We start from the raw sequence: 15,463 nt of genomic DNA on the forward strand, positions 1-15,463 counted from the left end.
TCATTAACAAGATACTCTCATGTCTAACCAATATTGCTCTCCCCGAATCCTTGCATCACTTTTCAGCCAGCTGGCTTGACCCTTTTTTCATGAGACAAGAATACTGTCAGCTGGCCTTTTTGGTGAAGGACCCAGAGTGTCACTTTGTACTCCAAGATATACCAGAGCAATTTTTTGTTTATCCATACACAGGACACCCCCCCACACACACACACACTTGTTTTCTTAATCCTGTAGATTCCTCTGCTGTAGATTTTGAAATCTCTTCTTTTGCCTGTGGCTCAGTATGCAAACAGGCCTCCATTATGAGGCATCCCAATACACAAATGGCCAGATATGGAGATAGGTGTCTATTACCTTCTGCCTGAAAGGAACACTTCTGAGGTATGTCATCTCTGGTGAACTATTATGCAAATATCTGACCTGGGGATCCATCTGAAATCCTGTGCCGTCTGCCAGTTAGCACCAAGGCGTCCCTGGTTCATACCTTCTCCCTTACATTGATGCCGTAGAGTTAGCTCCTGCCCAGTTGCCTGGGCAGTGAATGTGCCACCACATTTTCCTTTCCCTTCATATGTACCATTTCCATGTCATATGCTTTGAGCGCTCTCGAATGCAGAGTCTGGAGTTGGTACCTTTTGTTCTGTGAAACCATGCCAATGGACTGTGGTCTGTTAGGACTCTGGACTTCCTGTGGAATAGGTAAGGCCGTAGCTGCCTGACCGCCCACACAATTGCATAACATTCTCTTTCTGTGACAGAAAATTTTCTTCAGTGTGGGGAAGGGAATCACTTTTTTTTACTTGAGTTATAGGATGCTTTTTATTGCCTTGGCCCGCTTGCATTAACACCGCTCCCAGGCCTGTATTGGATACATCTGTGCAGAGTTCAGCCATCTTATCAAAGCTAGTACTGGCTTGAACCAGTTTCTCTAATGGAATTCTTTTCACTTTATCAAAGCCTTCTTGACAGGCTGCAGTCTCTTTTTGCAGAGGTCTGTAATTGCAGACAGAATGTTACTGAAACCTTCCACAAGCCAGCATTAATAATTTGCCAAACCTCTAAAAGACTGAACTTGCTTTTTGGTTCAAGGTACAGGCCAGTTAACAATGGACTCCACTTTTAAAGGATCCAGACAAATCTGTCCCTCTTCTGTCCAATAGCCTAAGTAAAGGACTTTTGGCCTCCCCATCTTACGTTTTGTCATTTTTACTGTAAGACCAGCATCTTTGCGTCTCTTCAGCACAATTCCCACATCATCCTTATAATCTTGCCAGGAATGGCTGAATATTACAATATCATTTATGGAGGCATGAGCAAAGCCCTATAACCTGGCCAACACTTGATTAACGAGCCTCTGAAATGTGACTTCTGCATTAATTAACTTAAAAGGTAACACTTTAAACTGACAAAGTTCTGAATTGGTTATGAAGGTGAATTTTTTTTTTCCTGTACTTCAATGTCTAAGGGGATTTGCCTTTTGTTAAATCCAGGGTGCTTGGTAATTTTGTCCTGCCTAAAATGTCTAGCATATCATTGATTCTGGGCATAGGGTAGGCACCAGAAACTTGTGACAGCATAAAGCTTTTTTGGGGACCGTAACAACTGGAGAAGCCTAGGGACTATTATTTGACTCTGTAACTATTCCCATGTCTAGCATGCTTGCTTCCTCCTTGCAAATTTGCTCCTGCATTTTGCCAGTTGTCTTGTATGCTCTGCTGGACACTGGCTTTGGTCCGACAGTGTTAATCTTATGGACCATTTTGTGAGTCAGGCCTGGCCTGCTGGAAAATACCTGTCAGTGACTTTGCAGCATGGCCACATTTGCCTTTTCAGTTAAGTTTAACCCTTCATATAAATCAGTGCCCTCTAGTTGGGTATCGCTGTGGCATTCAATCACCAAATCAATAAGAGGGGCTGTCTCGCAGTCCTAAACTGCACAGCAAATCTTGTTTACAATGGCTTCACGATTGTAGTATACTTTTAACCTGTTGATTTGCACAGTTGGAGGTGTAACCCTGCTGTGGGGCCTTGGTATATTGCAGGTAACATTAACTCTTTCTGCCACCTCATAAGCCTCTTCCCATGAATTGTGCATTTTGTGCGTATTTAGAATCTTAGAATCATAGAATATCAGGGTTGGAAGGGACCCCAGAAGGTCATCTAGTCCAATCCCCTGCTCAAAGCAGGACCAATTCCCAGTTAAATCATCCCAGCCAGGGCTTTGTCAAGCCTGACCTTAAAAACCTCTAAGGAAGGAGATTCTACCACCTCCCTAGGTAACGCATTCCAGTGTTTCACCACCCTCTTAATGAAAAAGTTTTTCCTAATATCCAATCTAAACCTTCCCCACTGCAACTTGAGACCATTACTCCTCGTTCTGTCATCTGCTACCATTGAGAACAGTCTAGAGCCATCCTCTTTGGAACCCCCTTTCAGGTAGTTGAAAGCAGCTATCAAATCCCCCCTCATTCTTCTCTTCTGCAGGCTAAACAAGCCCAGCTCCCTCAGCCTCTCCTCATAACTCATGTGTTCCAGTCCCCTAATCATTTTTGTTGCCCTTCGCTGGACTCTCTCCAATTTATCCACATCCTTCTTGAAGTGTGGGGCCCAAAACTGGACACAGTACTCCAGATGAGGCCTCACCAATGTCGAATAGAGGGGAACGATCACGTCCCTCCATCTGCTCGCTATGCCCCTACTTATACATCCCAAAATGCCATTGGCCTTCTTGGCAACAAGGGCACACTGCTGACTCATATCCAGCTTCTCGTCCACTGTCACCCCTAGGTCCTTTTCCGCAGAACTGCTGCCTAGCCATTCGGTCCCTAGTCTGTAGCTGTGCATTGGGTTCTTCCGTCCTAAGTGCAGGACCCTGCACTTATCCTTATTGAACCTCATCAGATTTCTTTATTTATAGGAAGTAACACCAGAACCAATCACCCACATCAAATGATCAATCACAGGTATTGAGATCATACCATTCTTTGTGAGCTGCCTGGCCTTTGAGCAGTAAAACCTCACTAATCCCCATCAGGGATTTTAAATCCTTCCTGAACCTCTGCACGTGTTCAGCCACTAGTCCCTGCCACTGCCTCAGTGCCACCCCCCCAGGAATCTCTAAGAAGATCCAGGGGACCTCTGATCTGTCTGTCATACAGAAGGTCAAATGGGGCAAACCCTGTGGACTCTTGGGGCACCTCCTGCTAAGCAAATAGCAGACTAACCTTACATCCCAGTAACTTGTCCCCTTGTTTCATACATTCTCAGCATAGATTTTTAGGGCCCTATTGAATCTTTAAACAAACCATTTGTTTCCAGTACTTCTGCTTGTACTACTTGAATTTTTGTGTTAAATACAGTTATACTTGATTTCACTGTAAACTTATCTAAGTGCTGTATGTTACGTGGAGCCGTGATCTGAGGTGAAACTGTTAAGCTGTGGTTTATTGGTTTTTTGGAAGCAGTGAATCTGTGAATGCTGTGAGTGTCCAGTGGACCAGCAGCTGGACTCTCCAAGGGAATGCGCAGTAGGCTTGTGGGCTGGGGTGTGCCAGTTGCTAACCTGTAGATTGACAGCAGGGCCTGCAAGTCCTAGAGAGCAGTGCTTGTGTAGCCTATGGCCAGTGGAGTTGGGGAGCTGATCCCCAGGAGGCACAGACAAGGCTTTCTCATGCAGAGGCCAGGTAGTTTGAGGTGCCTCACAACCCTCCCGGCAAGCATCAGAGTCACCCAGTATAGATTGTTCTTAATCTAAAGTTATCTTATTTATGCATTTATTTACAATAGATTAATTTCCATAAACCTGGAACAGCCTCGAGGTGGCAATGACTATTGAACAGCTAATGGCTCTGATGTTGTGGGACTCAACTATTCCTAACAGAACAGCACGTGGGTGATCAGGAAATCCATTGGGAGGGTTTTCTGAGTCAGGAAAGAACTATTACCAAACAGCAATCCTTCACCTGGTGACTTCACCCCTGTATCTGAGGCAAATGCAAGCACCAAATAAAATGCCACAAGGCATATTGGTTTCTTTTGCTAAAGGCAAAAATGAAAGCCAGTGGTGGGGGCATTGCAGCCATTATCAGAGTATATTTCAAATAATCTGCAACTAAAATGCTCTTCTTCAATATGAGCAAATCAGGGGTGTGCAGTGGAAGGGTGCTGTGCTGAAGAAGATGGTTGCTAGTGAAATGCAATTACAAACAGTTCAGTTTCTATGGTCACAGAAAATGTGAACATGCCTGTAAGGCTGTCTAGTGAAGCAGCCAAACCTACACAGTTGTGTTCGCTTGCCTGGTAGCATAATAAAACAAGAGTTTAAAACTAGGGAGTATTGTTCCTCAGGCCCGTAGAAAGTTGGCATAACTTAATGCTGAACACTGGTCATTTTGTAGTGCTTTTCCAGTACCACCTATTAGCCTGAGCTGGGGTTGGTGCCGAATACATGGGCAGGTGGAATACAGGTTTTAGTGAGAGGTGAGTGAAACAGTCTATCCTCACAGACCTAACTTTGTTTAAAATTTTAGTTGTACGGAGAAAGGTAATTCTGTTTCACTGAGGCTTTATGAGGAAACTGAGGCAGGTGGGGAGTGTGTTCATTTTCAGCCTCCAGTTAGTCATGCTGGTCAATTAATGCACCCATAATTATCAACCAGAGAAAAGTTTAGTATCTTGCCAAGAAGGGAGGTGTAGCAATATCATACCCAGAAGCCTGCCTTCTGCCTGGTGTCAAGAGGTGTTTTCAGTCAGTGAGGAGAATCAGCAGCAACATCCTAGCTTGAACCTCTCTTGAGCCTGCTCCATTGTTTGTTTTGACTTGAGTTTCTTCCCTTCTTTGTGTCTGAGAGGAGGTTCCACCATAGAAAAGACCCTGTGGCTGTGCACCTGGTTAGTGTTAAAGCACAGAATAAGCAGGTGGTGCTCTATCCTTCCCATCTCAGGTGGGAATGTCTCTTGCCCAGGTGACAGTGCCATGTTTATAGGGGCAGTGGGGAGAAATGTGTAGGAATTTTTCTCCATAAACCAGAGCTAATAGCTGAACCATGAGGACATAGACACATACATAACAGGAACATGAGAACTACTCACAATGTAGTTCAGTATTTTCAGAAATCTAGTTTGCTATCAACAAATAAAGTCATATTTTGTTGGACAAACAAACCCGACAGCTAGGTTCTCCTGAGAAAAGTTGTTAAACAATTCCTTAGACATCCTCTTCTTAAACATGGAAAAGAAAAGTTAGGCATTTATAGATGTCTTTACTGAGAATGATATTTAAGCCCCATACATACCAGTAATACTAAACTCAGTTCTTGCACTGTTGAAAATCTTTTAATTTGCCAGTAATTCTTCTGTAGCAGCAAAAGAAAAAAAAAGTTATATCAGTAAGAAAACTTTAAAAAAGAAAATAAAAAAATCTGATTGCTGATTCAAGCAGATGGTATGATTTTTCTCAAGTTATATGGCAGCCTCTTGTGCTGAGAGTTTGTAGCATAATGCTGCTCTGATTTATGAGCAATACAGCTTTATGAAGTGAAAACAACTTGTGCATCTTAAATTTGGACAGCAGCCAGGAAGCACCATAACTGCTATTTTAGAAAATCCATCTCCTTTCTTAGAAAGCTCTTCTGATTGTAAAGACAGTTATCTTCAACTTGCTGTTCTGTTGAAATTTTGACTGTCAGATGATTAAACTCCACCAGCACAAGAGGTTATAACAAGACATAATGGGATGAAATTAAGAAAAAAATATTCAAGCTATCAGGAAATTTTTCCAGGAAGCAAAATGGATTAGTGTGTGTTGTGTAGTTTCCTAAGCAAATGATGGACATTTCTTTTTTGGGACATCCAAACTAGAGTGGACAAACCGCTGAGCTTTATATTGTATGTAATGATCCTACAGCGGCAGCAGATGGCTAGATTCCTAAAGAGATGGAAGAGACCTACTTTTTATAGTTGCCACAAAACTATGGTTAAGAGTCAATGAACACCTCCAACACAAACCCTTATTTTCCAGGGATTATTAAAATTCTTACTGTGCTGAAACTTGCCAGGCAGACTCTATTCCAGGAAGAAATTATTGTTGCAAATGTTAAAAACAATACCATATTTTTCCACCAAATTAAGTTTTGCTATGATTCAGTGTACTAATCCCTTATGTTGCCATGCTGAGACTCTAAAATACCTGTTTCATTTAAAATATACATTACTGCCCATTTTTCACTTTTTAGCTAAAATCTCCAAGTATTTTAGCATATGCACTTAGCATGAACACCCATCACCTTCCTGGGTTCAGAATGGATTGTCATAGAATATCCAATCACGTAACTTTCAGCTCCTGTAGAAGTGTGATGCAAATCCACAGACATTGAGACTTAAGGATGGTCTGGTATTCTTATCTTTGCAGTACACATGCTTGGCATGGTAATACTATTATTTATGTAATGCCAATACTGTGGTTAGGTACTTTAGAGAGAGAGAGGAAGACAGGATCCTTATCCTAAAGAGCTTACCATGTCCATGTACAAATAGAACCATAGGGTGGAGAAGCTGGGTGTTTGAACAGTTTAGCATATCACCTTAGTTCCACAATTTTTGTTTGGGTTGTCTGTATCATTTTCCTCTGTTGGGAAGACTAACGTTTATTTGCCTCTACCATAAAATGTATTGGGGGGTTGGGGAAGAGACTGCTGAGAAAACGTGGACTGGGCTTTCCAAGTGTAAGGGGCTGTGTAATTCTGTTTCCCTACAATAACATGGGCAAATAACATGTTGCATCTGATGAAGTGAGCTGGAGCTCACGAAAGCTTATGCTCAAATAAATTGGTTAGTCTCTAAGGTGCCACAAGTACTCCTTTTCTTTATGGGCAAAGTGTGAGTCTTGGTTTTGTGGATTAAAAATCAGACTTCACTGTTACCTAAGCAAGAGGCCAGGTCATTAGTGAAGTTATGGGGGGGAGAGTTTCAGTTGAAGGAAGTGAAATTGCCCCTTTATGTGGATTTTTAAAGTGTATGGCACTTAGCCCAATACAACAGCAAAGCCCATTGATCATCCCCTTTGGAGTTCTGATCTCCACTTTTTTCTTTTTGGTTTCTTGTTGACTCACTCAAACCGACTGTTAGCTGTCAGAATTCAGTTATTTCATGCTTCCAAGCAGTAATTTAAACATATGAGAGAAACTGAATCAAAGGGTTCTCCAGATATTTCCCCCTTAGCCATTAAACCTACTGGCAGTAACACTCAGCAAAACACTATGCAGAAAGAAAAACCTCTTGCTGTTTTCACAAACCAAAATTAAAAATCTTCTGTTTAGAAAATTGACCAGGGCTTATCCTTTATTTTTACAGTCCACAAAATTGTCTGTTGTGAAAGGCGGCCAGTTACTTTAATCCTGAACTGACAACTGTTTTTTCTATCCTCTCTTTTTTTTCCAGGCGGAGATCTGTTAGTTTTGTGGCATACTGCTGCTCCACCCAGTGTCTGCAGACTTTTGACCTACTGAGTTGATAAACACTTAAAGCTACTCAGGAGTGTTACCAGCTTAAAGCTACATTAGACTGAGTATCTCGTTGGTACTGGAATACTGTATGTTTGTGTACATGTGTGCATACTCCAAAATAGCAGAAATGCTCAGCCAGAAACGCTAAGGGGCACGTAAATCCTGCCCTGTCATTTTGAGTGAGCTGCGAAAACTTTTTGGAAATGTAATGATCAAGCTTTTACAAGTATTAACACTTTTGCTCTCTTCTAAGACAACATATAAATCAAACTAATTCAAGGGGCTCAGTCTCAAGTATTTTTTGTTCATGTTTTTCACATGTGGAGCTACTTAGGTTGATACTTTGTGTCATTTAAAGGTGTTTTAGTTCTTGACCAGTGTTAGGTTTTTTAAATTATGTGTCCATCTATCTCCAGTATGGCAGCCCAGTTTTCTCTTGTTACTTGTAATTTTCTCCCACTACCAGCAGGATTCGGGGTATACAGGCACGCAAGGACGGCAGCCATTTAAGGATCCCAGTTACATTTGTGTGCCATTTTCTCTTCCCTGCCCCCACTCCCCTCAATAGTTTCCCCATCAAAGAGCTCTTATGGCAGTAGATTGAGCCTTTGCATCTGACTGAGTTGTTCAAATCCACCTACTAGAAGCAGTACCTTCCTTCCAGACATCACTGCAGGACACAGCCTCTGCTGGAGGATTGGGGGTTAATAGGGAGAACTCGGCCTGCTTTTGATGTGAAGGCCTGCATGGAGCTGCTCCCACAGGTCCTAGGAGATCAGTATCTTTGTTTGTAACACTGATTTATTTTTGAAATAGCTCTCATCTTGCATGAAAAAATCTGCGGGATACATACATATTTATCCATATTTATTTTCTGTCTGCTGACAAAAATCCTGGAGTAGTCTGAGAGGTGAACAATGAGTCCTGTAATGTTGCTGAGAGCTGGCCCCTGTATCTCTGAGTTCAAGGTTTGACTGATTTCCAAACCAGCTTGTCAAGCATCTTAACATCAGAGGAGTATTAGAAAAACATACACGCATACGCAAATATATTTACAAAAGGTCTGTAACATGCTTTTTAGCATGTTTGTGGCAAGTGTAACTCAAAACCCTAATTATTACTATCTTGGTGGGGGGTCATTTGTTGTTGGAATATTTTCTTTACAACTACAGTACAAAGGGCAGAAGTAGGCCCAAAATGTCTGTGATTTATATTTTTAATTTTAAACTAAAACAGTACAAAAGGTGGTCATTTGGGTCTGTTCTGCAATATATTTTTATTAATACATTCTGTTCATGATTAGTTTAGTTTTTAACTATAACTTACTTGGGGACTTAACACAATGTTCTTCGTTATAAGTAGTTACATGCTGAAATAGATCTGAATGGAACAATTTGATGATATAAAAATGGCAAGATAAAGAGACTGACTTACTTGGTAACGTATTAATATACGCAGTGGTGAGGAAAATATATACCTGGAAAGAGTGGCGTTTTAAAATGCTGCACTGTTGCCAAAACAAGCATCTGTTTCTGCTGTGGGTTTACTGTGTACTGTTCAAATGAATGGAGCGTCCTAAGTATTTCAAACATCACTAGAAGGGCAATTTTTGAGGGCAGGATTCGTAGGTAGGTTGTACCCATTACTTATAACAAGGTGCATGGGTTCTCTTGGGCTGGTTTTATGGAGTTGAAGTAGCTGCCACAAATTGGAAGATTTATGCTTTAAGGAATGCAAATATCACCCGCAGTCCCTGAAAAATGGAACTTTCTATAATAAAGCCCTTTTGACAGATCCATGTTCCAGTGGGAAATGAGCCCATGTCCAAACATCCTCTATGCTGTTGGATTTCGTCTCCTCTGTCCTTTCATTAGTTTGTCTTGTAAATCCCAATTCTAGGATTTCAAACATATTGTCTCAGTCATTGGGGATCAGTACAAAGACAGCCAAGTGGGTGTTGAGCTTGTTTTCCATTCTGTAGGACAATACAAGTTTGAGTTGTAAGTTGCCAAGTTCAGAGTATCCTTAAGTCAGAAAATCATAGTGTGAAAATTCAGAAGAGTAGCACAGATTTCTGTGTTTAATGGCTGGCACTGTATATATGTTGACATATTGCACTATTTAATTTGCCACACAATGGTGTGTCAGGTATTATATAGCTTTAAAATAGATCTAAAATGTATCAACACAGGCATAAAAAAAATTCCTTTGTGTAAGGGAATGCATGCGACATGCTCATTCGAAATTCAGAACAACTGATTCCCAGGCACTTGCTTTCCCTAAAGTACTAGTGGACTGAAAGACAACACTGACAAATGTTTTGACGGTACAACCACTGTGGAATTGGAAATTATTATTACTGGTTCCATGCTTTAATAGATCAGGAAAAGAAATGATTGATTTTCATTTCTTACATTTTCATTTATACTGCAGATTTTATATTGAGTTGACTGGTTGATTTTTGTTTTCTCAATGTTAAAAGCACGTAGACTTGGAAGTACTTTTTTATTTTAAGCAAAAATCAACTATAGGAAAGTTTAGCTAAAAGATAGCATTGTTCTGGTTTAGTGTGGATCACATGATAGAGCTTATTATTGTTTCCATAACTTACTGAAAGGTGTGAATTACAAAGTGTTTTATTCAGTTCATCAGTCTCTTTATTGTTAGCAAGTGCAGTCCAGCATAATACAAGCATACTCCATAAGAAGCTGAAGCTTCACCTAACATTTTATAAAGTGATACTACAAGGATTCCAGTCTTCAGTGAATAAAATGTATTTATTTTGTGTAGCCAAAATGTGACAGTATAAGTTTTTTTCCTTTTATTAGTAATACTGGAAGAAAGTCACAATTATGGACTGGAAAAGTAGCTTACGTTCATGTTTATCTGATCACTACTGATATAGCCTCTTTTTACATTTAGCTACATTTGGGTAGTGAGTCCATAGTTTAAAATAATTTAACATCCGTGCTTTGTCCAATTTTTTTCTGAGTTTGGTGTCTGTCTTCAGTGTTGTTTCAAACTGGCCAATGTGAAGAACAAACGATGCAAACTCAGAGGGCACAGTTATATTGCTGGTTGGATAATGGGCCACCAATTTTACAATAGAAATTCCCACTTCTGTGGGATCTCTCTCAAATGCCATGGGTTTTCTAGCTCAGCTTCAATTGCATGGTGTTCCCAGTCTAGATTGGGTTGTGCGGAGGTTACCCACCCCTTGATCTTTACACAACCTGGCTCTGTCAGTAGTTGTCCCCAATATAATTCCTTTATTATTGTTTCTAAGGATGTGTGAATGGTGTCTTAAAATAAAAATAAGACCTCATCTCGTCATTCAAGGAACAAAATCATTTTTGCTTCGTTGTATTTTGTAGTATTTTCCCTTTTCTGTGGGTTTTTTGTCTGTCAGGATGACTAGTCAAATATGTGAATACATTCAAAAAAGCGTGGAAGAATATTTGTTCAGCTAATACTACTTTAAAAGTGGTCATTTCTGATGTGAAATGTAGAATACATGAAGTTAACATGGGGAGTATCAGAATATAAACAAAGATCACATCTAGCTTAGCTCACATGAAGTGCCACGGTTAACCTTGCAAGCCTGCAGATGCTGGCTGCTGGTCTTTTCGTAAAGCCAGTTCTTTGTCCAATCACTGAGCTAGTGGGGGATCCATTGCTTTTAATAAAGCATTCCAGTTACTTCTTTGCAGTACAGTATGCCTTCACCATTTGGGCAGTTTTGTACTGGATGATGTGTGTGCTTGCAACCCTTTACGCTGGGCCCTGCATTCCTGATCATCTCTGCCATAGATGATCAGAATGTAAATAAATCTCCTTTATGGAGGAAAAAGGAATAAATACGAATATCAAGCAAGTATTGAATACGACTTACTATGAGTCTGATACTGATCTCATTGAATTTAATGGCAAAATTTCCACTAACTTCAGTGTGAGGAATATCAGGCCTTAACAGAGAAGACCTGTTCTTTTGTACCAAGCTGGCTTCAGATCTTGCATATCTAATGCTGCTGAATCTCGTTGTCTAGTATTACAGAGGGGTAGAGGAAAACTTGTGATTTTTTTTCCCCACTGTAGTAGCAGTATGTTCAGATTTTACTGGCACTTCAGTATCGGTTGGTTTGATAGTTGTAAGTAGTTGTATAGGAAACAAAATGACATGATAAATAATTGCAGCAAAAGACTTGATCTAGATCCCGTTGAAGTGAATAGGAACCTTTCCCCTGATGTCAGTGGGAGCTATATCAAGCTTAATTGACTAGAGAGAGAAGACTGTTTTACTCATCATTATATTGCTTGTGAGAGTTAGGGCTTATATCTTCCTCTTTCCTCATCTTAATACTGATAAAGGATATCCCTACTCAAGGCATTGCAAAATATAAGGTTATAATTGATTTGTTTGAAACTGCTGAGTAACTTGAACCCAGGACGTTTACTACTTTGTATTACAAACCCGTGAGTTCAAAGGTTTTTTGGAAGGAAATGGCAAGGTTCCTGTGAAGCTTCCATTTTTTTCCACTGCACTTGTACTCATCTTCTGTTGAGTCTCAAACTACTACTCAAGTTTGGACAACAGCTGAGCTTGTTCCATGTACGTTTTTAAAGTATAATGTATAGCTTCTGCACTGTCTTAACCAAATGTCAACTTGTGGGAAAATGAGTTTTGCTAGATGTTTAAAGTCAGTGGTGCAATTTATTGTACATGTTGGTCAATAAATTATATTTTTGATAGTATTACAGTTTACTAAAACTGACTAAACTGCTGTTGCTGTAACTGTTGTATTAGAACGGAGTGTGAAAATAATTATACTCTAGTTCGTTTGCATAGTGATCAGCTAAAAAGTTTCCAACCCCCAGGCTTATGGGGAAAAAAAACTTGAAAAATATTTTTAATAAGTCAGAAACACCTTTTCAGTTAATCTGTTGACTCAGCAGATAACATGGTTTCTGTCATATAATCACATCTTCAGTTCCAGTGCCAAAATTAAATCCATGCAATAAGATGCTAATTTGAAATGTTTTACAAGTTAGCTGAAGAAAAGTAACTTTTCATAGGTCTTCATTATGGGTCATCACAGCCTGGCCATGGATATATTTCTTCTGGATCATATTGCTTTCCAAACAACGTGCAGCAGCTTTCCTTGCCACTGAATAAGAATGAGGGTGCTGAAGAACAAGCGGATGTTAAGCATCTATAATTCCAGTTACTTGACTCTTTGCTGTCCAGAGTTTTGTTTCTATATGTGAAGCTGCCTCCAAATCTTTCATGAAGTTATTAAAGTTGAATATTGACTGAGTTATTGCACTATGTATCATGTCAATAGTAGCACATTTGTTGTGAAAATGAAACATACATAGTGGAGGTGACTACTTACTCTTAAATTATTTTTAACCAATGTCTTAGAGGGACTACGGTGTGATCCACTCAAATTATATTAATGTTTACTGGGTAATAAGTTTGATTTAGAGATTTAGAAGGATAACTATCTGTTTCTCACTGCAGCCCTGCAGTGTAGGTACATTTATGGCGTAGTGTGCCCAAAGCCTGATGGTCTCTGAGTCCCTTAACAAATCAACAAAAACCCTTAAAACCATAATTTGCCAAGGGACGTGTCCCAGATAAATTGGAACGGAACAAAATGAAAGAACCAAATATCCCTGATCCTTGCAATGAAAAACACTTGGCATAAATAGAAATTTTAAGTTGAAACAACATGTATATTGTGGCTGAACGAGCTAGCCTGTGCTGTGCGGAGAGTCTCAGGCCCTCACCTGGAGAGGCACTGGCTATAGAATGACTGTTGTGTTTGTCAGTAGTTAGGGGGACCCTGTGTAGTGATTCTGGGAGTGAGAGTGTCATGGACAACCACAGTGTTTATCCCCCAGCCTCAGTGAATCCCTTTTGTATTGTATGGAGTTCTGTCTCTTCCCTCTGCATGAGACCTGTTCATCTTCTCATGATGCTTCCTGGGAATGGTCAACTGTGTCAGTTCTGTCACTCTCAACTGCCACGACAAGGGAGACCGCAGCAAGCCACCCACCGAGTCGGACAGGTGCTGTTACTTAAAGCATTGAATATCTAAAAGTGAAGCCTTGAAACAGGCTCATCGGGCAGCTGCTGCTTGGTGCAGACATCTCCCACCTAGCCACAGACCTGAGCTTTTGGAAGACATTGCGTGAGTCACCAACTAAAAGGAATTCCGTGGTCTCCGTACACCAGCAAAGTGATTGACTTCCCAGGGGTGCCTCCTAGGTAGCTGTAGGGGACTGGCACCATCTCAAGCACTCTGACGCTATTTTGCACGGTAATGAGGAATGTCAATATTGACAGACTCTTGCTGCAATCATGGCTGGCTGCCTATCCATCTGACTTGTGAATGGCTGCTGCTAAGGGCCTCCCATACAGAGCATGTGGAGAGGGTTGTGGGCAGATCAAAAGGTGAAACATCTTGGACAGAAGATAGAAAAAATATTCTAGCAAATGTCATATTCGAACTTTCAGCAAAATGACCCTTTTGATGCATTCCCCCAATGTGATTTAATATGTCAGTTTGAGCAAAAGGCAGAACGTTCCGTAAGAGTGATGCTTGAACTAATGAAGGGGGAGCTTGACTCACAGACATATTTAAGTGCATATCTTAAATGCAATACTATATGGTTAACAGGGACACACACACACTCCATATTTGTAAGATGCAGCTATCTAAGAAAGTGTCATTTTTTAAAAAGTACATTGTCTAAAAATAGCTTCCTCAAACCACAACAGAAACTCAAGCCACCCTTGATTTTCAGATGCACGGAGCATTCACAAAAATCTGTAGAAGTCAATGGAAGTTACAGGTGATCAGCACCTTTTGAAAAACCAAGGAATGGCTGAATAGATAATGTGACAGATGTGAGACCAGAAGCGCGGAAATGTCAAAAGGCTATTCTACTGCGATGTGCTGGATGCTACAGGCACAGAGATTATTCATAAATTTCTATCTATCAGTGTTATGTGTATCTTTGTGAGGTAGGGATGGTATTTGGGGGAGGGGAGGAGTGTTATCTTCTCCAGCCACTAAAATCAATAGGGGCATAATTACTGCAAATCCTGGGATAGATAAATAGAGAGAAGTACCACCCGTGGGGGAGAAGCAGGGTAGACTGGGTCACACAAGGTTGAAGTGGCGCAGAAGATGAAGGATGGGGGTTTGGTATACAGGGTCAGCCTGAACTGACTTAGCATCCCTCATTTTGATCTGAAAACTGATGAGATTAAGCAGGAGGGCAAAACCCTGCTGGAAGGGTGTGAAGGACTGGTTCTGTCAGGGTCTCCACCTGGAAGATGGAAGACACTTGGTAAGCATGGCAAACGTGAAGGCTGTTTTATGCTATATTTCCTGTGTAATGCTTTTGTTCTAAAATAAATGTACTGTGCTTTGTGAAAGATGGTTTGTTGCTGGTAAATGCTGGTGCAGCCCCTGGGAGAGAGCCGAACGGCTGGTGCTGGACTATGGTCAGACCTGGTGGGACAGTTACAGTGAATTGCAGGGAGATTGCAGGTCTAAATCCCCAATCTGGAAGGAGAGGGATGTAGAGAGGTAATGATGGGAGGCCAGAGTCCTAAAAGGATGCTCTTGGACAAACCACAGAGGGGGCAGAGGTGCAAATAACCTGGATGCTGTCACAGATAGATTGTGCAAAGTGCAAGTAATGTCAGCCAATTAGGGCCTTGTTGGACCAAGTAGGGACATGAATTCCATAGCTGAACCCTGCCACGTGATTGTCTTGTGAGCCCAAAGGCCAGGCCCAGCTGTTCACAATTAAGCCTCATAACCCATTGATAGTATCCATTTTACAGGTGGGATGAAGTGGAAGTTAGGCACCGGGGTGATTTGAAAATCCTACTAGGCACCTATATGCAGAGATAGGTGCCTAAAGACCTTTTAAAAGCCAGT

The 15,463-nt window shown here is 40.9% G+C and overlaps 1 protein-coding gene across 1 annotated transcript in view; it reads left to right on the forward strand.

Moving 5' to 3' along the window:
* Nucleotides 1-15,166, forward strand: part of LRRC28 (leucine rich repeat containing 28) — an 87,152-nt gene extending 71,986 nt beyond the window's left edge. Inside the window, exon 10 of the mRNA XM_073304280.2 lies at nucleotides 7,441-15,166. Coding sequence (XP_073160381.1) covers nucleotides 7,441-7,513 — 73 coding nt within the window. The 3' untranslated portion in view covers nucleotides 7,514-15,166. The remainder of the gene's footprint in view (nucleotides 1-7,440) is intronic.
* Nucleotides 15,167-15,463: the final 297 nt, after the last annotated feature.

The sequence above is a fragment of the Lepidochelys kempii genome, chromosome 10 (genome assembly GCF_965140285.1).
Source record: "Lepidochelys kempii isolate rLepKem1 chromosome 10, rLepKem1.hap1, whole genome shotgun sequence".
Lineage (NCBI taxonomy): Eukaryota > Metazoa > Chordata > Testudines > Cheloniidae > Lepidochelys > Lepidochelys kempii.